We start from the raw sequence: 26,117 nt of genomic DNA on the forward strand, positions 1-26,117 counted from the left end.
TTGATTTTTGTCATGCTGGCCACACGACCCGGAAGCTTTACGCCGGCTCCCTCGGCCGATAATGCGAGATGAGCACCACAACACCAGAGTCGGTCACAACTTGACCGAATGGTCAGGGGTCCCTTTACCTTTACTCTGAGTAAAGGTTAGTTAAATACAATGGTCTATGTGTGCAGGATGAATTTTCTGATGTTTAGATTTTTCACACTAAGACTAGACATCTTGAAAGATGTCCCAGTTTGCCACAATTATCAGAAGAGTCTAGGGTAGATCCTCTCTCATTAAGATCTGTGGAAGGGAAGTTCTCTGAAGGAAGTGCCTTGATTTTATCTCCAAAGATAAGGCCTCCTCCTTCAATGGAATGACTTCTCTTTTTCTTCCTGGTTAATCCAGAGTCCTGTCAAATTAGTGTAATCAGGCAAGAGCGGGGAAAATATACATACAGTATAATCCTTCTTAAAGAAACAACAGTTTTATTATTTTCAAACTTGGTGGAATCCTTAAATAAGTAAACTTCCATTATACAACATGGAATCCTATACAATGAAGTGGGTTGCAATGTTGAGCAGGGTATCTGAGGGTCAAACTACCCATTACTTTAAATGCATTTTTTAATTCAGTGATTGGGCGTTCACATCACACACTTAACAAAAACCAAAGCAGCATTGGGGGTCCCAGTGCTATGGGGCTGGGGAGAAAGGTTTAATCATTTTCCCCATGTCATTTTCTTGGTAAAAATTACCCCAAACTGCTATTTGCTGCTATTTTTTATTTCAAATGTTCTCTTAACTTGTGCAGACACATTTATAGAATCCTGTAAACAGAAGCTCTGCAGAATGGGATCCCCCCTCTCCTGCCCCCGTGTGCCCCCAAATTGCTGTGTGTGCACATGAGAGAGAGAGCCCTGAACAGCAGAGATGGGAGAGATTGTTCCCTCTGGCAAGCTGATATGTTAGTAAAGACAGAACATTTGTAATATGCCACCCATTGGCATTATTGCTTCTCAACACATTAACCTCTAATACAGTACAGTCTTACTTACACTACAGCTGAGGAATAGTAACATGAATTCACATAGTAATATAGTTCACGTTCATTTAAATGTAAAGTGCTTAAATATCATTAAATGCAAGGTCTTAAACACTCACAGCAGTATATTAATTTGTATTGCAACAACTGGGATGGCTTCATTTTTATGGCTAGGCCCCTGGCATCCTCTTGTAAGAAGGTTTGTTTCTTGTTCTGAACCCAAAGCCCTCATTTACCATTTTAATATCCCCATGCGCAGAAATCTATTACTCTCCACACACTTAGCCAAAGGCATAACTTAGGCCAGTTGTGTGTACTAGGGCAGGAAATAACGAAGCTCTCTGTTTTCCATTATGTCCTCCTAGATTTGCTTACCATTTCTTTATTAAGTGGCAGGAACCAAAGATGGGAGCATTTATGTAAACAAAAAAACCCCCTCAAAACCTTGGTATAGTTGGCATTTCAACCCCCAAACCAGTTTCACTTACAAAAATTCTATTTTGGCAGGCGATACGTTTAACATGCCCCCCATGGCAATTGAATTTATAGAAGTAAATCTAAGACAGTTAAGAAGGTCCCTGAGTTCTGAAAATGCATTCCAGGCTTGTGTAATAAAGGGTTTTGTAATGAACATGTACAGGAATGTTTGTGGTAGTGTGTGGCAGTATGTGGAAAGTGATGTTGTATTAGCTGAAAGCCCAAAATTACCTGGCCAACATTTTTGTTTCAGCTCTTTTATATGATCAAAGTACCACAAGTCTTCTGGGCCACTCATTTAGCGCTCTGGCTTGACGGGAATAGTGGAACAGTTGTAAAAACGAACAAATAATGAGGCACAAGATGTATGGGAACTGACATGTGTGGCAAGGACACAGCATTTGTTTTAATTTTGCATTGGATGTGGGTTCCTAGACGCCTCCAGATATTTAAGCATTGTTTTCTTCACTCTAAAAGGCACTTCAAGTACTCTGATTGGAATTGGTTTCCTTGCTCCCCCTTGAACAGCTTGTTCACCATGAAAGCTAATGGGTAATTTGAAAGCACATAGGAGTCCCGCACAAACCACCCTTATTCCTCCTCCAATAATTATCCGGTTGGCCTCGGATGTTTTCTCCTCCCCACCCCCACAAAATACACTGATATAGGTTTGTTCAAAGCTCTTTCTGAACTTATCCCTGTAAGCAGTGTTGTGGTAATACCTTGAAAGGAAAAAAAGAAGAAGGTGATGACAGCTGCTAATTAAACTGAGGAAGTTTTACAATTCTGGCAGGTCTTCCGAATCCAGGAATGAGGGGTTGTTAAGGATGCATTTCACTTAAAAGAGTTCCGTTGCTATCGCCACAAACTGTAAGGTGCTGTATACAAAATACATGGGCCAGGTACAAAGGACCACACATGGGCCTCTGCATGAGCTTTTGCATAGGAACATAGGAATCTGCCTTACAGCACATCAGACCCTTGGTCTATCCAGCACAATATTGCCTACACCAGGCATAGGCAAACTCAGCCCTCCAGATGTTTTGGGACTACAACTCCCATGATCCCTAGCTAACAGGACCAGGGATGATGGGAATTGTAGTCCCAAAACATCTGGAGGGCTGAGTTTGCCTATGCCTGACCTACACACTGACTGGCAGGTGCTCTCCAGGGTTTCAGGCAGGCTGTCTCTCCCAGCCTTACCTGGAGATGCCAGGGATTGAACAGCCTTTCCCTTCCAGCGGCTGTCCCAAAAGGTCCCCCACTCCAAGGTTGGTGCGAGAAAGGAAAATCAGCTCCCTCTCCAACTGCTTGTGGAAGTGCTTTGCATGTGTGCGCATGGGCTTGTCTATAGGCCAGCCATGGATCTAATGTCCCCTAGGCTATGTTCTGAATATGAGTTGCAGGGAGGGACAGTGCTGTTGCACTCAGTCCTGTTTGTGGACTTCCTATATGCATCTGGCTGGCCAACGTGAGAACAGGATGCTGGGCTATGATGGACTTTTGGTCTGACCCAGGAGGGTTTTTCCTATGCTCATGTTCACTTTTAGTCATTTGGGCCCTAAAGGTGCTTAGAAACTGGTGGGGTACCTTGATTGTCCCCATCTGTACTGCTCCCCATTTGTTTGCAGTGAATCATCAGTGTGACCTAAGCTAGACCTGCAGGCAACATGTGAACTTGCACAGGCAACATCTCTGCAAAGTGATTCTCAAACTGAGATGTTTTGCTTAGCTGCTTCTTTTTCCTTTTGCAATGACAAATTATGTTTCCAGCATCAGTGGCCTGGGAGTTCCCACACTGTTTGTTTGTTTGTCCTATTAATTTTATTTTATTTTTGCATCATCTTTTTCCAAGATGCAGGTAACAAGAGCGGAAGTGCCAGAACCGAGCTCTGCAACAACAACGAATTTGTGTGTCCAAGCACCAACGTGAGCATCCAGGCCGAGGACAGCACCATGTGGGCAATAATGGTCGTTGCACAGCTATTGGCAGGAATTGGGACAGTCCCCATCCAGCCTTTTGGGATCTCCTATGTGGATGACTTTGCTGAGCCAAACAACTCTCCCTTGTATATAGGTAAGCCCTTTCCCTGGGAAGGTGTACTTACTGTAGCAGGGTTGCACCTTACCATCCAGCTTACATTGCCATGCTATCCATGTCTTTGCAGCAGGTGGAGTTGGGAATCTGCTGTTTAGGAAATGTCTTTCCATTGCTCGCACTGAAGGGCTGTTTCTGATTGAGCTCATTGGTCCTGCAATGAAAATCGCTATGTAGAAAGGACTTGACTGACATGGCTATGTTGAGAATACCAGTTTCTTTTTCTTTCTCCTCTCAACATGATGGTGTTGGAGTGACTTAGGGGTACCATTCTGTGCGTGAAAACTGTAGTGTTTGCCAAAATGATTTCTTCTTCTTCTAGGAGAGCTGAAGTAGTGCACTAAGAGTCACACATGGGCAGGCATCATAGCTGTCAAGCCTCCCATTTTTTTTGCGGGAAACCCCCTTATTTCAGTCCGTTTCCCGCTGGCAGCCCGGATTGTAAAATATCCTGTAAATCTCCCGGATTTTAAAGGAAGCAGCTCCTCTCCCTCCCTGCTGGCTAGGGAGCCCCCCCCCCCCCGTGAAGGAGCCGCCAGCCGCTGCCCAGTAAAACGTCTCGCTCAATGGTTGGGTGTTCGCTCACTTGCCGAGTGCTGCTGAAGGCATGCACAGAACCGATTTTCGGTGCCGCTCTGCCCATGTCTGGGCATCAGAAATCACTTCAGCACATGTCCAGACATGCGCAGAAGCGATTTCCGGTGCCCAGACATGCGGACACTGGCAGCCCGGCACCGGAAGTCGCTTCTGCACATGTGCAGAACTGATTTCCGGTGCCCCGGATATGGGCAGAGTTGGCACCGGAAATCGCTTCTGCACATGCCCGGGCATGCGCAGAGGCAATTTCCGGCAGCACTCAGCAAGTGATCCCTTATTTTTAAATCCTAAAGTTGACAGCTATGGCAGGCATTTGCTGGGGCTCATGCGCCCTGATCCTGCCCACCAGGGCTAATACCTTGCCTGGATCCCACTCGACCCTAGTGCACCTCTAACAGCATTATTCTAGCAGCCACCAGACCTCCCTTCTCTAGCCCTGCTTGCAAGTGGACTTATTTAGCAACTGCAGCAGCAGCAGCAGCAGCATGATAATGGGCTTGGGGGCAGAGTGGCTGCTTTTGCTCTAAGCCCGCTACAGCACTGCCACAGAATAAGGCCTCCTTGTCACACTCCTGGTTGGCCTTAGCCAGCAGCAGTGCCTGGTCACCCCACATGAGGCGGAAGGCAAGGCTGGTGGCTGCTGCAGCAGCAACACTATGGGGTTCACGTGGCGGTAGATACCTCTGCAGCGGGGTGGGGTAGGCCAGTTAGCACTGGGGGCCACAGAGTGCTGCCTGCTCAGAGTCCCTCAAAATCTGGAGCTCCACCTACATAGGCAGAAGCTATAGTAGGAGATCACAGAGAGAAGTCATACTGCCAGTGCTGTGGGGCAGTTTTGGTGAGCTTTAAAAAAAATTATTTTCAAAAGCGGGCAGAGCTGGATTCAATTGTTAACCACGTTTCTTGCGTGGAGTGAGAAATTACCACCACCACCTCCCAACCTCCTTCCTATCATAGATCTTAAACCATTGATTTAAAGGATAGGGTGTTATTTGTAGGGGTACAAACCCCATTTTAGTTTCTGTTCCACTTTGTTCCTCCAGCTTCTTTCTAGCATTATTGTTCCCCCCCCCCCGAGTCAGAGGCCCCTCTAACAACTGTTGTGGGCTGTCCAGGACGCTAGCAGCTTCCCAGTCCTGAAGAGGTCCTTGGCTGGCACAGCCAGTTTGGGCTGCTGCTCCTCCTCTGCCAAGAGTGGGGCCAGCTTCCTGCACCAGAGCCAGGGGGACAAAGCTCTCCACTGGTGCTTGCAACTCTAATGTTTGATGCAGTATCCTGTTGCCACTGGTGCAGAGGACTGGCCTGCAACTCAGAGAAGCCAGTGTGGTAGAGTGGTTAGAGTTTCACATTTGGACTTGGGAGACCAGGGTTGCAATCTCCACTCTGGACTATAAATGCAATAAATAATAATACAAAAAATGTTCAGATTTGGCAGCAGAATTCTCCTCTTTGGGGCCAAAATGTGTTCATGGTTGCCAGCCAGTGTGGTGTAGTGGTTAAGAGTGGTAGACTCGTAATCTGGTGAACCAGGTTCGCGTCTCCACTCCTCCACATGCAGCTGCTGGGTGACCTTGGGCCAGTCACACTTCTCTGAAGTCTCTCAGCCCCATTCACCTCACAGAGTGTTTGTTGTGGGGGAGGAAGGGAAAGGAGAATGTTAGCCGCTTTGAGACTCCTTCGGGTAGTGATAAAGCGGGATATCAAATCCAAACTCTTCTTTTAGAAAGGAAACTCTTCCATGCCACAATAGAATTCTGAATATCTCCATAAGAACAAAATAATAGCTTGCAGGATCAGGCCAATGGCCCATCTACGGTAGTTCACTATCCTGTTCTCACAGTGGCCAACCAGATGCTTGTGGGAAACCCGGAATCAGGGCCTGAGCACAAGAACTTTCTCCCTTCTTGTGGATTCCAGCAACTGGTATTCGGAAGTATTGCTCCCTCCAACTAGCCATTGATAGCTGTCTTCTCCCTGAATTTATCTAATCCTCCGGTGTGGAGAGAAGCCCAAGACCTAGCTATATCAGGATTTCAAATGTTTCTAGTCACCTTCTGCTGTTATGTAAAACTAGGCCAAGAAGAAGTCTGAAATGCAAGGTGAAGGAAAAAGTGCTTCCTTCAGTTCCAGAAGGCAAATGATGTTGTTTTAATTTTTTTTATTGGCTTTGTTGGTGTTGGCCGTCCAAAGGTATTGCAAGAGTACTTATTATGGGAAAGGGGAAAGGGTCATGGAGGTTTGCAGGCACCAAGTACTGTAGATATCAGGGGCGTTTTCTGATAACGAGTTTCCCATCTGTCTTTGTAGATATGAAAAGAGAATCTAATTAGTAGATAATGTTCCTTTCTGGTGCAGAAGGGGGGGGGGGACATAATGAGCGTGATGATTAGCAAGCCATAAAAGATGGTTGAAATGAAACCACGGAGCTCAGTCATATTGGTAGGCAATAAATCACCGCTATCAGCACTCAACAATTCGGGCCACTGGGCCAGCTGTTGTTTGGACAACTTTGCCTTGTGAATTGGCCCTGTAATCCAGGCATGGGGAATTCGTGGTTCCCCAGATGATGTTGGACCTGTCAGTCCCAGCTAGCATATCTAATGACCATGGGTGTTGGAAGTTGTCTTCCAGGCTCCCTGTCCCTGATGTTATCAGACAACTGGTAACATGAATGTGCTTCCTGGAAATTATTTGAGAGCTGGAACACCCAGATTATCTGCGGCCCTTTCCTCCCAGAATGACCAGCTGATAAATAACAGTCCTGTGAGCATAAGAAGTTGCTGTGTATTGTGTCAGGCTATTGGTCCATCTTCCTGCCAACCTAGCAGTTCGAAAGCACGTCAAAATGCAAGTAGATAAATAGGAACCGCTACAGCGGGAAGGTAAACGGCGTTTCCGTGTGCTGCTCTGGTTTGCCAGAAGCGGCTTTGTCATGCTGGCCACATGACCTGGAAGCTCTACGCCGGCTCCCTCGGCCAATAATGCGAGATGAGCGCGCAACCCCAGAGTCGGTCACGACTGGACCTAATGGTCAGGGGTCCCTTTACCTTTACCTTTATTGGTCCATCTAGCCCAGCTCCCCTTGTTGTCTCTGAACTGGATATTTCAAGGATTGAACTTGGGGCCTTCTTACGAGAGGCATCCTCCACCCCACCACCGTATTTTTTCACTCCATAAGACGCACCTGACCAAAAGACACACTTAATTTTTAGAGGAGGAAAAGGGGGAAAGCCCTGTTTTTTTGGGGGGGGGGTCAGCTCGAAGTTGTGCAGCTTCTTTTGCAAATGGGAAATGCTCCATTTTTTGAGCATCAGCTCACAGTTGTGCAGCTTTTTTGCAAAGGGGGAAAGCTCAAAGTTGTTAAGCTTATCTTGCAAAGGGAAAAAAAACCCCTGTTTTTATGGGTTCAACTCACAGTTCTGCAGCTTCTTTAGGAAAGGAAAGGGAGCCATTTCTACAGTTCCCAGACAGATAATCTAATCAGCCAGTCACATGTCAGCTGGGGAAACACAACAATGGAAGCCTGGGCAAGGGGGCGGGGTCAAGAAGGGAGCTAGCGTTTCTTATCTCCCTCCCCGATCTCTTGCAATCAGCTGGTGAGCAGGTTCCTTTAAACACCCTCCTTCCCTCTTGTTAGCCTTTAGCTCTTTCTTTAAACAAAAAACAAGCATGATCTGCTTTTCACTCCTGGGCAATTGGCTCCAGGGACCATGCATTCGCTCCATAAGACGCACAGAATTTCCGCTTACCTTTCAGGAGGAAAAAAAGTGCATCTTATGGAGCGAAAAATACGGTAATTTGCGGTGCCTCCTACAACAGCAGCTCCTGCCTCCTGTTTCCCCCATCAGAATGTAGTGTTCATAAAACCAGGAGACAGGGGCTGATAAAGTAAAGCTTTATTAGTTTTGGAAATGACAGAGTCAAATATTCCTTCACCACCCACCCCTCAAAGAATGATAGCCTTTCTGAAGGCAGTTTTTCCTCAACCCTGAGTGCATAACATTTTTAGTGTCTGGCAGGTGACTTCAATTGGCTTTAATGGAGCTTTGTGTTAATAAAGTAAAAAATAGCTCATTGTTGCTCTGAGGTACGTAATCATTACTGCACTGTTTTGTTGACCTATAGCCAAGGGCAACCCTTCCCTACAAGCTCTGCTATCATAGCACATCAATATTGTATTTGAACTGTCCTTTTGGACTTTAGCAGCAATTCTGTTTGTGATTAAGCTGTAATTGACTTCCGTGAGACTTCCTACATTGGAGGTTTTTAAACATAGATTGGATGGCCATCTGTCATGGATTCTTTAGTTGTGATTCCTGCAATGAGGCAGGTTGGACTAAATGACCTTTTAGTTCCCTTCCAACTCTACAGTTCTATGATTCTAAGTAGCCCAACTTTCCACAGATATTGTCCTCTGGTCTTTATTGGGCTATAGTGCTCAGAATCTTAAAAAAAACCCACAACAACCATGCTTGAATACAATTTCCAGAGAAAACACATACCAGTAGAATATGGCAGCATCTTCAAAGTAATGAAAAATCTAAGCTTTCATTTCTGCAAATGAGCACTGGGGGGAAACTATAATAAAAAAAATTGGTATCTTCTGCTAAATGCTTTAAAAACTTTGCTGGTTGGAACAGGAAGCTTTGAACCTTCCCATTGTCAACACTTTCTCACTAAAGTATAGCTCCAGGACATTCCCTTTGGGTGACTCATCTCTCTGGTGGGTTGCCCTCAAGGTTTTTGATGGCAATCCTATACGCCAGCCTTCCCCAACCTGGTGCCATCCAAATGTTTTGCACTGCAACTCCCATCAGCCACAGCCAATGGTCAAGGCTGATGGGAGTTGTAGTCCAGCAACATCTGAAGAGCACCAGGTTGGGGAGGACTGCTAAATGCACTTGCCTGGGAGTAAGTCCCATTGAACTCGGGGGGGGGGGTCATTTCTGTAGCTATATATAGGATTGCACTGTTTGAAAAAGGTATATATGCCCCAGAGTCGCTGGGGCAACCCAACCAGATGGGCGGGGTATAAATAAAAATATTATTATTATTTATTATTATTGATTTATTTTATATATTAGAGCTATTAACATGGGATCAAACAGTCTCTGTGCACTTCTGCACAAAAGTAAAGTAACATTGTGCAAATTGATTTAATTTTTTTGTTAAATGCATACTTTCTGTATTTATGCAAATCTCAGAACATTTCTTTGCTCATCTCTATCTCTGTGTTTCTTCACCATACGATTTCCATATGTTTGAAATAAATGGCAGATGGAACAGCAATGCAGCCCCCCCCCAACCTGCTGCCTTCCAGATGTTTTGAACTACAACTCCCATCAGCTGGCTGGGCTTGATGGGAGTTGTGGTCCAAAGCAGGTTGGGAAAGCTGTAGAAAAAGATGCGTTACCATAGTCTTTATTTCACAGGAGTTGCTGGGATCCCGTCTGAACAGCGGCAGCTGCTTTTCATTCAATAAGATGTGTGGAATGCAGTAGTAGTATTAACTGCCTGATTGGCTTTCAACACCATTCATCTTCTTGTTCATTTACCACAAACACTGTGTGGTTTAAAACATGCTTTAGGAAGAAAAAAAAGCATCATCAGAAACATGGGTGCAATGTCACTCGTGCGGCCTTGCTCATCCTCTTCTCTCTTCTCTTTCAGCAATCCTATTTGCCATTGCGGTGTTTGGCCCTGCTTTTGGTTACTTGCTTGGTTCTGCAGCACTGCGGATATTTGTGGACTATGGGAGGGTCGACATGAGTGAGTATCTGTTCTTGCTGAGGGGGGTATATTGGACTCGTACACATTCCCAGGTCCATCGCCTGAGCCGCTTGATTATGGAAATTGAGTCACGGCCACACAAAACCTGCTACTGGCTCCCGGTTTTGTTTGAGGGCAGATTCTTGGTGTGTTGCTAGGTGACAGGCAAATACATGGCCTGACTACATACAGTTAGAGATAATGTGATTTTTTTCTGATATTCCCTACATACCCAAAGCAAAAAGACCAACAGCACCACATATTCTTAGTTGCAGATTAAAGGTCCTAAAGCAGCAAAAGGTTTTCAGCTTTTATTGGAAGAATGCTAGCACCACCACCACAATGTAGTGGTTCAGTTGCCAAAGTCGTTGCCCCGTTAAGTGAACTGAGCGTGCAGTGTGCAATACTGTCCCTTTACCCAGTCACGAAGGCCAGAGCTTAGAGCTGGGGTGGGAGCTGTTGCTTCAGCAATAGAGCAGCTCAGACTGGGCTGGGAGCTGGGAGCTCCATCCGTTTTTGCCAGGCCCTGATCTGAGCAGTGTATTTCCATGTGCTGCCCCTTCCTCCTGCGCAGCTTCACATGCTGCTGTCCATATAGTGGCCCTGGTGTTCCTGTCTGGCTTGTACACCTGTGACTCTGGGGGGGAATGTGTGTGTGTGACTGTGAGGGCCAGCCAGGAACTCAGGCAGCTGTTAGGAGGACCCCAGTCATGGGGCAGGGATGTCCAGATCTGATGGCTGATCATTTGCAGTGTGGAGATCCACTAGAATGGCTTCCTTTGCTCCTCACCTGAGGGAGACATCACATTCGGTGTCTGCTGTTGAATTGGGGACATTTGTTGGCGATAGTACCTGTGCAATGCACAGCAGTGGTTCAGATCCACTTTGCACAGATCACATAACCATGTTGGCAGGGAAGTATCCTTAATATGTGATGCCATAATGCATGTAGATGGAACTGTCTATGGAAACTAGATGGGGCTATCTCCGTGCATGCAATGAACTTCATGCACTATTGTTGTTCTGTGGCAGAGCATGGTGCTGGAATGCAGGTGATCTGGCTAGAGAGCTTCAGGCAGGCCATTCTCTCCATCTTTGCTTGCCCCCCCCCCCCGTGATCTACACCATGGTGCTATTTCTTCCTTCACATATATTGCCTGTCATTGGGGTGGGGGTGGGGCAGGCTGACAACAGTCTAGGGCTGTTGCATCGCAAATTTGCTTTGTACGTCTGAAAGAGCATTGGACTCAGAAGATTGCTGCCTTAGGGTTGGTCACTATTTCTACCTGTTCTCTCCAGCACCCACCCACCGTGCAACAGAGGCTTCCTTCCTATATCCGTGTCTCTGTGCTAAAGAATCCTCCTGCATTGCTTCCAGGCAATCGGAGATAACAGAATGATACCTTGTGCAAGATAAAGAAAATAAATGAGAAGAGAGGACGGAAATGACAGCAGGTTTCTTTTTGCATGTACACAGGCAGCTTTAATTACCCCTTTGTGGTCACCCCTTGATGAAGTCGCCCAGTCTTGAGTGGGCCAGTCACGTCCAGGGAAGCTGAGCCATTGTTTTTGGCGGGCGTGGGCTCTTTTTTTTTTTGCCTGCACACTCTTTAATCCTGGAGGGCAGGAAGTCTGGGCTGAGGAGCAAAAGGCTGGAGATGGCTGTTTATTCCTTCCCACTCCTTAACAATGTGGAGAGACACTTTCCATGCCAACCCCAGTGAAGCGTGGGCTCCTTTGAGCAAGGCCTCCTGCCTGGAGGATGTCCGCTCTCAAAGTGGAATGACTCGGCGTCTCTTCTCCAGAGTCCCTGGAGAGCGTAGACTCCAAAAGCCAGGCTCATTAAGACGGTTGCTCCACGGGGATCAGTGGCTGTGCTTGTGCCTGACTCTCTGCCAGCCTAGGAACAATGGGACAGGATAGTCTTTCCAGGAAGAGGGCAGCTAACGTTTCCAGCTCCCCTGTCTGCACATACTGCTGGGGAAACAGTTTCAGCAGGCATTAGGCGTCTAAAAGGAAAGAGGGCTGGTTTCTCTAATTAACTTTGGAATCGCACAAATGAATTGGATGTGCCAGCTCCTTCCTTTAACCCCATATCTTGGCTGTCACCTGCTTAAAGCCTTCCCTCCCAAGAAACACCTTCCACAGCACAGGTGCCCTTGTTTCCACTGTGCATTCCTCACCAAATGCTTGTGCTTTCTCAAACATCAGAGGGATTGTGATCTGGAGTGGCAGCAACTTTCCCAATGCAGTATCATCGGGGAGAATGTACCCTGCCTTCACTAAAGAGACATGTTCTCACGAACTGTAGCAGGTGTGCCCAACCCCCAGATGTTGCTGAACTACAATTCCCATCAGCCCCAGCAAATATAGGGAAGGATGAGAGGAGTTGTAATTCTGCAACATCTGGAAGGCCACGGGTTCCCTACACCTGAACTTACAGCTACTGGTTTTTGGAGCAGAGCTTCCTTAGGTGCTAAACCTCTCATTTATCCAAGTTTAGTGAAATGGCAGAACTATCAGTGTTGTGCCAGGCACTGAGATCTGAGTAGCTACAAAAAAAAATGTCTCTAGCCAAAAATAAAAAGCTCCAGTACTGAGAGACTCCTCAACACAACAACAACAACAACAACAACAACAACAACAACAAAGGAGCACAGCTCTGATAGGGCAGCATTGCCACTTTTTGTAGGAATCCTGAGCAATATTGGATGTGCCCTTGAAGGTGATTGGTCACATGGGAAGATGGATCCCCCAGTCCTGGAGATATTTGGGGATTAGTGATATCTAAAAAGAACATGAATGATATTAATTGAGGCGCTAGGTCAGGGGAGGAGAACCTGTGGCCCTACGGATGTTGTTGGACTACAACTCTCATCATCCCTGACCATTGGCCACGCTGGCTGGGGCTGCTGGGAGTTGGAGTCCAGCAGCATCTGAAGGACCACATCTTTCAAACTCCATGGGAACACAGTGCAGTGCAGACCACCTAAATACCAGAAAGTGGACTCATGAAGCTCTTTTAATTTCTCCATCTCTTTTCAGAGGATGTGCAGTTGGTCCCAGGAGACCAGCGCTGGATTGGAGCCTGGTGGCTGGGACTCCTCATTGCCTCGGGTTGCTTGGTGCTCACATCCATTCCCTATTTCTTCTTCCCCCGGTATATGCTCAAAGGGAGGGTAAGTGTCTCTGCTGGTGGTGGAGAGAAGGGCAACCCTTTCCAACTACAGCTCTTGAGGGCACAGCCAAGAGGGAGCAAGGCTTTTCCAAAGTGATTGGTGAACCCTTGCAAGGGAAAAATTCCCCCGAGGAACCTATGTTGTTCCAGAGGGGAAGTCTCTTCGGTCCACTGGGAGGATGAGAAAGGCAAGACTGTCCTGGATTGGGCCTGTATTTTTATTTTTTAAAAAAACATTTTCCTATTTGCCTGCCTCTTAGGTAGCAGCTTGCTTGAGCAAGAGCTCTATTTCTGCACATCAGTTTTCTGATTTATTGATTTGGGCTCTTGAGGTGCTACAATAATCACTATGAAGAAAAGCCTTCCTGCATGGCTTTGGCCTGCATGACTTCCAGTGTAGGATCTGTACACTGCAACCACATTATTCCACTGGGCAGAGCCTCTTGCTGTTGATAGAAGCATAACACCTTAAATGCCTGTCTCGCCAACTGTGTATACACAGGGGATATGCTGAGAGTGGTCCCCAAAACAATCAAGGCTGGAGCATTTGGCCAAAGAGGTTTATTACCTTATTCTAGCCTGCCTTGTGTCTAAAGAATGAGCAACAAATTGAAATGAAAAAACTCTGTTTAGGGGTGCCATTCCATAGCAAGGAAGGCAGCATGTAAATACTCCCCTTGTGTATATATATTAACAAAGATGTTGGAAATACTATCAAGCATCCCACTGTTAGCCTTTGTCTTGCATATTCAGTATAGCTCTGAGTCCTTTCCTTACTTTGAAATACAGTAAGAGGGGAGAAATATGCATCCTCATCTTAATCTCATATGAAGGCTTTTATAGTGTGTATGTGTTTTCCCTTTTCTGTTATTACCCTTCATGATGGCAGGAGAGCAGTTACCATAGAATTGTAGAGTTGGAAGGGACCACGAGGGTCATCTAGTCCAACCCCCTGCAATGCAGGTATTTTTCACCCAATGTGGATCTCGAACCCGCAGCCCTGAGATCGAGAGTCTCATGCTCTCTACCAACTGAGCTTTTTCAGTATCCCTCTCTGTAGGTGGACATAGCAGGTACCCCAAGCAGTACAAAAAGTAGCTCAAAAGCAGCCCCTAAAGCGTTCCAATCACTTTGTAAATCAAGAGGCAGAAGTTCTGCCATAGCTTCCCTTCGCATTCATCAAGTCAGTGTTCAAAATGGGGGTAAAGGTTCCAGCCTTGGCAATAGCCAAATCAAACATAGCTGTCAACTTTTCCCTTTTTAAAAGGGAAATTCCCTTATTCCGAATAGGATTCCTCACAAGAAAAGGGAAAAGTTGACATCTATGAAATCAAAGAAACCTGTATGGAAGCAGGTGGAATGTAATTTGTATTGTGGGCAAGGTCAGGTTTTTTCCAGATGTGCCTGCCTCCCCCCCCTTTTTTTTGTTTTGTTTCTTGCCTCAGTCTTTTTTGCTGTTGCTGTTATGCTCGGAGAAGAACATGCACACCCCACAATAATTTCTCTCTTCCTTTTGCTGGGCCTGCTCCCAGGATCTGCATCCTGTTTCATGCTTGCTCTGCATGCTCTGGGCCTTGTTTCTAGAGGACAAAATGAACCATCACCCTCCTATTCACACACACACAAAAAACCATTCTCTTTGCTTCTGTCCCAGCAGGCAGAATTTGAGGTGGACGTCCTGAAGAAGATTGAGAAGGCCAAGGCAGAGGAAGGATCACTGGTAGAATTTACCAAAAGTAAAGGCTTTTCTTACCAACTTTCAGCTTTCAGGCTAGACTGCAAAAAATGAACTGTTTAGAAATACAGGATCCCTTAGCACCCACACCTGTATCCTTATCTTAGCTAGCAGCTGTGTATGATTTTGTTATTTTGATGCTCTCCTGAAAAGCTTCTTGGCTGCAGCCTCTGCTGCTTTTGTGCAAAGCTCATCAGTTTAGCTACATATGACCATGCTGCATATTGCAAGAAGGAAGAATCAAAGAACCTTTCTGGAGCCAAACCCAGGCCCTATCTAGTCCAGCCTCACATTTGGCAGTCGCCAGCCTGCTGCCTCTGAGAAGCCTTGAGCAGGACATGAGGTTGTTCTCCAGCAACTGGCATTTCACACGCATGCAGCCTCTGGACAGGGACATGCCCATAGACATAATGATTTGTAGCCATTGATAGCACAAGAAATTGTTAATGTAAACCCACCACAGTCTGCTTTTGATACGTAACCCTTCCCTAAGCATTTAGCAGAAGGCAGTTAAGAACCTAAATCAGTCCAGCCAAGGCATCACTGACTTTAGAAACAGAAGCCAGGTTTGACATGCCTTAATAGTCTGGCCCAATGGGAATAGAATTCCACGGGACTTTTTGGTGTAACTAACATTTATGATAGGGTAAGATATGTGACAACAAGGGAAAGGGTCTCTTAAGTACCGGTGTTCTACCGTATCTATTGAATGCTGTTCCCTACAAAGCAGGGATGGGGAGCCTGTGGCTGGTGGACCACAACTCTCATCAGCCCCAGCTAGCATGGTCCAGCAACATTTGGAAGGCCACAGGTTCTCCATCCCTGCTATAGAGACTCACCTGGCACCCTCCATCACAGTGCTTTTGGCGGTAGGCTGAAACTCTTTTGTACACCCATGAATTTTTAAAATGTGTATGTTTTAACAACCTTTTTATTTTCCCCTTATGGGATTATTGTTGTGTTTTAATGCTGCATCTAACCAATTTTGAACCCGCACGACAATTTTAAATGGAATGAAGAGCATGATAAAAATGTGTTAAATACAGGTGAAACTCGGGAAAATTAGAATATCGTCGAAAAGTGCATTAATTTCAGTAACGCAACTTAAAAGGTGAAACCAATATATGAGATAGATGCATGACATGCAAAGCAAGATATGTCAAGCCGTTATTTGTTGTAATTGTAATTGTAATTATTTGTCGCTGGGCGGGTCAATTATAAATAGAATGTAATTAATGAAATGTAATAGCGATGTTTACTTTTGTTTATTTTTGTATTATTGTAACTATTTGTTTTATTACTGTAGAATTTCCAAAAGAAAGCATTTGTAAAAATTAAAAGAAAAATTAAAAATAATAAGTTGCATTACTGAAATAGATGCACTTTTTGACGATATTCTAATTTTCCAAGTTTCACCTGTAAATGAAATCGTAAGAGTGTTGTTGTTGCTTTAAAGCATGGTCTCTGTTGCTCATGCAGCTGGTGAAGCCCTCTCTATGACTGACTTGTTCCCCTGTTTTTGCCTTCAGAGTTCCCCCAAGGCTTCCTGAGGCTGCTCCTCAACCCGCTCTTCATGTTCCTGGTTTTGGCCCAGTGCAGCTTCTCCTCCGTCATTGCTGGCCTCTCCACCTTCCTCAACAAGTTCCTGGAGAAGCAGTTTGGCGCCACCTCTTCCTATGCAAACTTCCTGATTGGTGAGGGAATGGCAATGCCTCTCCACTAATCGTGATTTTTAGTTATTACAGCTCAAACATTCTCAGAATAAAGTTATAGCCAGGTTACGTTCCTCAAGGCTTTGGAGCCTGTCCTTCTGTCCAGCTGGCAGTCCAATCTGATTGGAGGAGGACAGGGTAGGGCAGTCAAAGGCAACTAGGCAATCATTGGCTATCACCCGATTTCTTGGGCCACTCATGGAAAGAATGGGTGCCCTTTAACACACCAGGCAATGAACATTACTCAGGAGTCAGGGCAGACTTTGGTTTGGCAGAGCTCTAAATGTTTGTGGGTGTTGGGAGTCATGGAGTCAAAAATAATTTAATTAAGGAAGTTGCTGTGGGGCCTTCTGCAGTTGGACAGTGTTTGTGTGGGCGACGGTCAAGCATTTCTGTCTATCCTGGTTGTGAATCAGCTCGCTGTGCTTTCCTTTCCTTCTCTCTCTCTCTCTCTCTCTCTCTCTCTCTCTCTCTCTCTCTCTCTCTGCATATGTATGTATCTATATACTACACACTTACAGTTTCCTCAGTTAAGTGATTAAGCCAAACTCTCCTTAGATAGACCCTTTGAGATAGGCAGGATAAACTATCACCCTTCTAAACAAGCTGAGGGCCCTGCAGCGTGGCCAAACAGTTACATAATTCAAAAATGCAACAAAAGCATTCTGAAACAGTCTAAAGAGGAGGAGGAGGAGGAGGAGGAGGAGGAGGAGGAGGAGGAGGAGGAGGAGGAGGAGTTTGGATTTGATATCCTGCTTTATCACTACCCGAAGGAGTCTCAAAGTGGCTAACATTCTCCTTTCCCTTCCTCCTCCACAACAAACACTCTGTGAGGTGAGTGGGGATGAGAGACTTAAAAAAGAAGTGTGACTAGCCCAAGGTCACCCAGCAGCTGCATGTGGAGGAGCGGAGACGCGAACCCGGTTCCCCAGATTACAAGTCTACCACTCTTAACCACTACACCACAACACTTCTTCTATCTTGAATCCTGCCTGTAACATGGGACAAAGCTGTGTTGGAAGCAAGAGGAGTCCTCCATCCCCTAGTGTGGAGGCTGACCTTAATTGCCCAGAACAAGTACACTTTTTTCTGAATTACAAACATGAAGTCATTGCAACTGGTTGTTATATGCAGGATTCATGCAGACCCTCACAAGGAGGATGCTCCCCTTGTAGGAATCCCATTGCGTGTGGAGCAGCCCCTGAGGTAGTGGCCAGGACTCAGTAGGAATGACTCTTTGTTGGCCTCGCCATGCAAAATAGAGGACAGTTCTACGCCAGCTGTAAGACTGACTTCATGCTTTTGCTAAAGAATAAAGTTGCTTTCAGTTATGAACCACTGCCCCCCCCCTTTTTTTGCAGGATCTGTGAACCTTCCTGCAGCTGCCCTAGGAATGCTGTTTGGAGGCCTCGTCATGAAGCGTTTTGCTTTCTCCCTCAAAGCTATCCCACGATTTGCCATCAGTGTGCTCCTTGCCTCCACACTGTGCTGCCTCCCTCTGTTCTTCATGGGCTGCTCTACAGAGAAGATAGCAGAAATTTATCCAGACAGGTAACGTGCTCTGCTTTCCATTAAGCACCATGGGGTGCGGGTGGGGAATTAGAATTTAGTGCAGGGGTGGGGGACCTGTGGCCCTCCAAAGGTGGCTGGACCACAACTCCCATCAGCCCCAACTAGCCTGACCAGTGATTAGGGATGATGGGAGTTGGAGTCCAGCAACATCAGTTGGAGTCCAGCAACATCTGGAGGGACACAGATTCACCATCCCTGACTTTGAGTCATCAACTCTAAAATCATGGGTGCGCAGATTTTCCCCTTCACACTTTCCTTTGATAAACCCCAACAATTGCCGCTGAATCATTTCTTCCTCCTTTCTATTCTTTCTATTCCCCATGGTATTTCTGAGAGCGGGAAAGCTGAGTGGTAGAAAATGTGATTGGCACATTAAAAGAGACTGACTCCGGGTCACCTTCCATATAAAAGACTCTCAGGGCTCCCAAGGCTATGGAATTTCTCTAATTGAGGTCTCAGAGAGCTGATGGGGGTCAAAGTGGACAAGGTCTGTCTAAATGGCAGCTCTCAATATTGTACACATCCAATGTGATACTGACCTTGGATCGTACTTTGCACCTAGAATGTTCCCAGTTTTCGTTCTCGTTTTCTTTTGACTGGGTTTTTCCGTCTTTGTTCTTCTTTGGGTGTTCAGTGGTGGGTTTTTCTTTTTCTTTTGACTGGTAAGACTCAGCTCAGGTTGATTCCTCCAGGCATCAAATGTTTTCCCACCCAGGTACGTGAGTGTTTTGTCTGCATGTGCGTGTGAGTAATAATTACGACGCAAGTTCACTGAAAAACCTCAGACGTATCTTGGGTGGGTAAGTCCTAGGCAGGAGGCCAGACTTCCAAGTGGCAAGAACTCAACAATAACAGACTGGAAAACAAAGGTTAATCACCCAATGCATTTTTTTTAAAAAAAAAAACATCTTTCACCCATCTTCTTTAATTTCATTTTATTTTGCCTCTCTTTTTCTGGCAGGACATCAAGCTCCCCAGGAGAGGCTCAATGCAACAGGATGTGCTCCTGCTCAGATTATCTCTTCCACCCAGTCTGTGGAGATGATGGCGTGGAGTACCTTTCTCCCTGCCACGCTGGTTGTACTGGTTTATTCAGTAATTCTTCCACATCCAGGGTTAAGGTATGAAAACTCCAGGGGCTGGTAAAAGGATTTGGAATACTGAATGTCCACTCATCTTAATGGCCTCAAATCTAAATAGAGTGCTACCTTGGTTTACGACCATAATCCGTTCCGGAGGTCCGGTTGTAACCCAAGGTGTGCTTTTGCCAATGGGGCCTCCCCCCCAAAATTGGTTGTGATCCCAAAAAAAGGGACACGCACTTCTGGGTTTGACATAGTTGTAATCCAAAACAGTTGTAATCCAAAGTGGTTGCAAACCAAGGTACCACTGTTGTGCTCAGTTCAGAGGACACCTCTGCTTTGGGCTCCTGTGTCATTGAGTTATACTCAGTATCAGCTGCAGTTGGCCTACCTGTTGAAAATAGTGACTTAGTGGGGAATCCATAGCTCTGTTGGAGAAGACATGCTCCACAGGTTTCAATTCCAGACATCCCCAATAAAGCAGCGTCTTGGGGAAAGCTGTGTCTGAGAATTTGAAGCGTTTCTGCCATTCAAAGTTGATAACAGAGTGGGCAAATGGACCACTGGTTCATTTGATTGCTCCACTAGTAAGATGATCTGGTATTACATGGTCTTCCAAACACAATCCAGGTTTTGACCTACACTGGCTCATGTCCTACATCTTCAAGAGGAAGCCTGATGTACCAACCCCAATACTTAAGATCACCCTAAAGGGCCCTCTTAATAATATCACTAGTATATCATTGGCATGTCACATACACAGCCAAAATATGAGCTTCTGTTGGAAGCCTCTTATGTCCCTTGTCTCATTTGCTGCATTGCTTACCTGCCTGTGCCACAACCTTTTCTACATGATGGTTGTGGTGGTTCTTGCGACCTAGGCTGAACCAATTTGGATCAAGTATTAGCACGTCTACTTTTTTTTTTTATCTGTTCATTTACCTGTGTGTCCACATTCATAGTACTGAGAACTGCCATAAGCTCTCAGGGGGTTGAATCGCAAGTTTTCAAATCGCACATTTGATTTTTAAAAGCACTGTATGAATTCTCAGTCACATTAGTGCAGTACTGCCTTGCTTCCACAAGCGTATTCCCACACTCCCCTGACGACCAAATTGCTGCTCTGATTGACAGCGGCTTTCCAGGCAGATGGTTTCCACGTTGCCTGCTACCCAAGCCTTTTAATTGGAGACTCCAGGAATTGAAACCTGTGGCCTTCTGCTTGCAAAGATCCTCTGCTCCAGCACCAAACCTTGTGGTCCCTCCCTGAACATAATGGATTCCCAGAAATGAAGTTGACTTTCTCCTCTGCTATTCCAACCAGATCTACACAAACTGCTCCTGTATCAAAACCAGCAATGGCCAGTCCTCAGCAAAGACTGGTTCCTGCCCAGTCCGTTGTGCTTCTTTGCTGCTGCCTGTTATTTTCCTCATCTCCTTTGCTGCATTGGTTGCCTGCCTGTGTCACAACCCTCTCTACATGATGGTGCTAAGGTAAGTAGGCACTGCAAGGCAGAGGAGGGGGGGGAATTCACATTAACTCTTCCAGTTCACATATCATGCATGAATCGATATGCAAACCAAAAGATAGCTCTCCTTCAGGATCCACACCTTTGAATTTTGCAGTGCAGTTTGCCATCTAAAGAATGCATATGAAAATGCAGGTAACCATGAAAATAATGCACAAATGTCCATTCTGTTGCTGCCAAAAAAAATAATGCTTGTGCTAGGCAAAATTGTGTGCAAATGCAAATATTAGGAGAAATGTGGGTGAATTTTCATGTGATTAAAAAAATATCACAGACACATGGAAACTGGATGAATTAAATTCAAGACTGGAAAAATTAGAAACTGAAATTAATGGAGTCATCCATTTCTAACTTAGGGCCAGGGCACATTTCGCTACACAAGAAGTTAACCTCTGCAAGACTTACCTGTAATTTAGGGGGATCCACAGGCTTTTATATTCATTTGTTCTCATATATTCCCCCAACTTTATCGTCATAAAATGGTGACTCACAGATATAGAAAAAGGATTTTATATGTTGGGGTTGGCGGATATCACACTGCCTGAGCACAGTTTTCTAGGCTTCTTCAGTAGTCTCGTGCCATTAATGTGTCTACTAGTGCTAAATATAGTTGGAGAGACAATTTGGCTTAAGCCAAGAAATCGGCCCCACTGGGGGCGAAACAGCAGCCTCTCAACTGTATGGACTGCTAGGGCGAAACAGGGATAGAAAGCTGGCACCCTGTCTTCTTTATAACCTCATACGGGGGTTCATCTGCACCTCACAGCTACCGGGAACATCGTTGAACTTACCTTCTTCTTGAATCTTCTTGAACTTATTTAAAAAACAAGAAAAAAATGAAAAACTGAGTCAAGAATTTGTAAGAACCTAGTAAAATCTGATATTGCAAGTTCACTTTATTTTAGGTAGTCTGTAAGTTTTCATGGCACTTTGTAAGTAATTGTCTCTTTCTCACAAATTTGATAATTGGTGTAAAATTATTTTTGAACAACTGTTTGAATATTTGTTGCCAGCTTGCTGTACGGGTTGCACTACATATCTATATCAATGGCACAGGTTGCATTTTTCCAGCAAGGATCTGGTTTATGGCAAGTGGGCAGGACATTTTCAGCTTTACTCTATGAAAGATCTGGCCGCTTTGAACCTTGCTGCATTGTGTCATGAACCCACAAAACATCATCAAGCTTCTTAACTTTCTCCCAGAGAATACCAACTAGCTTTTGAGCCAAAAGTCTTATCTCATAAACTGTGTTTTTATCCTACTCAGGGTGGTGAACCCTGATGAAAAGTCATTTGCCATTGGAGTCCAGTTCCTGTTGATGAGATTGCTAGGTGAGTGTCCGCCAGGAGCTGCAATACTAATAAATATGTACAGTCAGAAGTAAATCCTGCTGTGTTCAATGGGGCAATCTATGACCTTTTAAACTGTGTGTGTGGGAATGAATGGGAAATATTTATTGCATATATATCAAAGCATTGTATGCAAGATGATACATCAACAGGATTCTAAATAACATTTGCAATATTTTAATGAAAGATAGAATTAGATACAAATAGATGGAAAATTTAATTTGTACATGCATGAATTAATAATGAAAGTAATGGAACCATGGAGAGGGTAGGGAAGAAAATGGATTTGAAAATCCCACATTTTGATGTTGTATTGATTGTATAAAAAGTATGGAAAATGTTACAGTTGTATTTAAACTTTTCTTTTCAGTAAAATAAAAAAATTCCTTCAGTAGCACCTTAAAGACCAACTAAGTTTTTATTTTGGTATGAGCTTTCGTGTGCATGCACACTTCTTCTTTTCAGTGTTTAAGTTTATATGATGTTTGTTATAATTAAAAATTAATAAAAAATATTTTAAAAATATTTTAAAAAATTAAAATTAAATATTTAAAAATATTTTTAAAAATAAACAATAAACTCTGGTGTGTCTGTGTGTGTGTGTGTGTGTGTGTGTGTGTGTGTGTGTGTGTTATGGTGTTATGTATTTTTGTGTTTTTATGTTGCAAACCACCCTGTGGTCCTCAGATGAAGGGTGGTATAGAAATAATAATAATAATAATAATAATAATAATAATAATAATAATACCACCCAGAGCTAACTGTGAGAGATGCAGTGGGGAGATGCTTTGCCTGCCATTGGACCCTTTTGGTCCTCACCCTTTTTCTTTCTTTTGAAGCCTGGTTGCCAGCTCCTGCCCTCTTTGGCTTCCTCATCGACTCCTCGTGCATCTGGTGGAGGAAACAGTGCAACAAGAGCGGATCTTGCACGTACTACGACAATAACGTCCTCCGCAGCAGGTAACCCACCTGTATAGTTTATCTCCCAGGAGATGTAAAAAACCTGATGTGCGGAAAATCAACTCCCAGCAGTGCAGAGCAGATGCAAAACTGGGGCCGAGTTTTGTGTTACGTTAGCTCCGCATCTATGCCCATTAAGTTCAGTTCCACCCCAACCCCACACAAATTGCCAGTGCAGACAGATATGCTTTGGCCAGGAGCCTTTCTCCTAATGCAAATTGCTGGCACCGGGGTGTTCAAGTCCTCCACCCTCAAAGCTAGACTCCCCTTCCAAATCCCTCCACCACCACCCCCTGCCATGCTTGGCAGTTAGTGTTCAGAAAGCCACCTGCCCTTAGGGCATAGATCTGGAGCTGAAGCATTGTCTATTTTAACCCTTAGGAATTATTAGGGCTGAAGGGTCAGCAAGGCAGCTAGCTCCCTGCTTGTAATGTGGCTTTGTTGATGTTGGAGCCCATGGCTGCAGTTATCCCTGCTGACAGCTGTATGTCAGGCTTGCTTGGTTGCTGCCTGAATCTTCATGTCCTCTCCACCCTGCGCTCCGATTCTTGCTCTCTTAACCTGCGTGTGCAGCTGCATCATGCTGAGCCTTGAGGCTGTGATTTAGAAAGAAAAACTCCCTGCTGAACCTGAGAATTACTGAATGTATTGTTTTCATGGGAGACCCAATTATCTGAGCTCCTCAGGCCATCAATATGTGAACACGTCTTGGCATCCTGTACGTGGTACTTGGTTTTTTCTTTAAAAAACATAAAATCCTTTTGGAAAGACTTACATGACCCAGGTCTACGGACCAGACTAGAGCACCAGGAATTCCCCCTGAGCCTATGCCCTAGGAACCCTGCAGTCATTCCCTTTCCTTAGAAGAGAAATCTCCACATCAGTGCCTAAGAGAGGACCCCTTCACCCAGAGGAATGTTGCAAAGGCTTTTCTCTTGGATAGATGGGTGTTTGCCAACAACAAAAAAAGGATTTGCACATATACGCGCCATTGACACCCGGTGGCATCGGAGAGCTGCCTCTGCTGAAAATAATAATTTGAAATAGTGCCAGGCAATAATGAAGCTCTTCCTGTTGTGGCTGTCAAATCTGTAGTCGCTGTTCATCCCTCAAGGGAGGAGAGTGATTATTGTGGGAGAAAGACATCCCCCCCCCTTTTTTTTTGGAGGCAAGAAAGTCTGGCTCCAAGATTTAAAGTGGAGGAGAAGGGATTTCTCTCCACAATCCCCAGACTTCCTGCTTTCAACATGGGTGCCGTGCTCCCGCAGGGCTCTGGCATCTGCAAACCTGCCCAAGCAAAAGTAATTTTTAAAAAGGCACACACACACACACACCCCAAAAAATGGGGAACTTGACTTCAGCATAGAGAAAGCAAAGATTGAATGCCCTTCATTGGACAGCCCCAGTCAGCTATTCTCTGTTGTTGGTGCTTAAAGGGCAAAGGTGTGCAACTCCTTACCTCACTCCTGCCCTCCACAAAGGACTGGTCCCAATGCCAAAATCTTCCTTTTCATGCAACTGCATGCATGTGTGAATTTGTCTGAAGTTTTTTAGAATGCAACTTAGCAGTCTGGGTACTTAGCCTACCAAGGCCCTATTACCATTCCACTTGCGTCCCTGAGGACTCAGTATGTTTCTGGGTGCCTTTCTAAAACAGAAGGTTGCTTTCATCTCGAGGTCTGTTCCATTCAAGTTTCACTGTGTCCGCCTCCTGCTTCTCTTTTCTCTTTGGCACAGATACCTAGGCCTCCAAGTGGGTTACAAAATCATTGGCATCCTTCTCTTAACCATTATCGGCTGGAGGGTGACGAAGAACAAGGAATACAACGTGCAAGACAAAGCTGCCGGCCTAGTATAGCGCCGCAACCAGACCCATCTCAATTTAGCTCCATGCCTGTATTTACTAACAATACTCGGCCTTTGTGCCTTTTGTTTTTTAAAAAATAAAAATAAAACTGTAAGGGAACCATTTCATATTAGCAGCTGAACTTTTAGAACTCTGCATTATCAGCATCTGCCGTGGGTAGCTCAGCTTAAAAGGACATGTTGTCAAATGAAGAACAAACAGGACTCTCGGTGACCAAGCACCTAATCAGTGTTAAAAAGAGCCAGTGCAGCCGGCTAACCTTTTCAAGAGGCAGCTGCCTTGAAACCCCCCCCCCAGGCCTCGGAAAGAAAAAGGGGGCAGCCAGCAAATTACAGCGAGGGAAGCCATCTTTGGGATTGAGAGTACGCACTCTGCAGCCCCCATGACAGGCTCAACATGTGGAGGATGCTTCTGAGGAGATAGGTCATATGGGTTGGAGGAGAAGCAAGCAGGTCCCTTGGATGGGAATGGCACACAAAAACTGATGAAGTTAAGAGAACCGTGTAAATAGCATTTGAAGTTGGTGAGGAGCGACCAGTTCTGTTTGCCAGCGGCTCCCTGTATGGACCGACTCCAGCAAGCATGTTACATTATGCCATGATTGACTAAGGTATGGAACAAGGAGGAGGGGCGGGGATTATAACTCTGCTTGGGCCAACCCACTTTTGTGCCTTCGCTCTTCTCCCCTCTCCTTCGTTACACAGGTAGAGTGGACGTAAATTCCACTCAATGTATAAAGTTCGTTGTTGTGATATATATATTGAATTTTTAAATAAAATCAACTTTCCCCCCATTTCTTCACGCTTTTTATTGATCTCTATTTATTTGTGTATGTGTTTGAAGGAGTCGGCTCCCAGCGTTCTCCCGGCCTCCAGGCCTTTCTGTTGCCATAGTGATGTCACGTCTGATCTTGGGATACATGGAATGGTGCTTATCAAAATTTCCATTCAGCGAATCCTCTCCAAAACAGATTGGCTTGTTTCAAATGCAGGAAATTGCATCATATCTGATGATGAAAGTACCCAAGTTTCTTTATTTTTTTAAATAAAAATACCTTGCGTTTCATTACTTTGCCCTCCGAAAAGGGGGAGGGGGGAGATTTGTTTACATTTTTAAGGCTCAAACAAAACCAACATCTTTAACATCTCTGAATTATGGTAAT

The 26,117-nt window shown here is 45.1% G+C and overlaps 1 protein-coding gene across 6 annotated transcripts in view; it reads left to right on the plus strand.

Annotated features, from left to right (window-relative positions):
• Positions 1 to 25,748, plus strand: part of SLCO2A1 (solute carrier organic anion transporter family member 2A1) — a 58,596-nt gene extending 32,848 nt beyond the window's left edge. For 4 of the 6 annotated variants that reach the window (XM_088670758.1, XM_088670759.1, XM_088670756.1 and 1 more), the window contains 11 exons: positions 3,362 to 3,583; positions 9,872 to 9,970; positions 13,016 to 13,149; positions 14,803 to 14,884; positions 16,413 to 16,577; positions 17,957 to 18,146; positions 19,129 to 19,288; positions 20,574 to 20,743; positions 22,046 to 22,110; positions 22,968 to 23,088; positions 24,826 to 25,748. In XM_088670758.1, the coding sequence (XP_088526884.1) occupies positions 3,362 to 3,583; positions 9,872 to 9,970; positions 13,016 to 13,149; positions 14,803 to 14,884; positions 16,413 to 16,577; positions 17,957 to 18,146; positions 19,129 to 19,288; positions 20,574 to 20,743; positions 22,046 to 22,110; positions 22,968 to 23,088; positions 24,826 to 24,946 (1,529 nt within the window). In that variant the 3' untranslated portion in view covers positions 24,947 to 25,748. The remainder of the gene's footprint in view (positions 1 to 3,361; positions 3,584 to 9,871; positions 9,971 to 13,015; positions 13,150 to 14,802; positions 14,885 to 16,412; positions 16,578 to 17,956; positions 18,147 to 19,128; positions 19,289 to 20,573; positions 20,744 to 22,045; positions 22,111 to 22,967; positions 23,089 to 24,825) is intronic. The other 2 variants (XM_088670757.1, XM_035132883.3) reach the window with 1 other exon arrangement.
• Positions 25,749 to 26,117: the final 369 nt, after the last annotated feature.

The sequence above is a fragment of the Zootoca vivipara genome, chromosome 5, assembly GCF_965207765.1.
Source record: "Zootoca vivipara chromosome 5, rZooViv2.hap1.1, whole genome shotgun sequence".
Classification (NCBI taxonomy): Eukaryota; Metazoa; Chordata; class Lepidosauria; order Squamata; family Lacertidae; genus Zootoca; species Zootoca vivipara.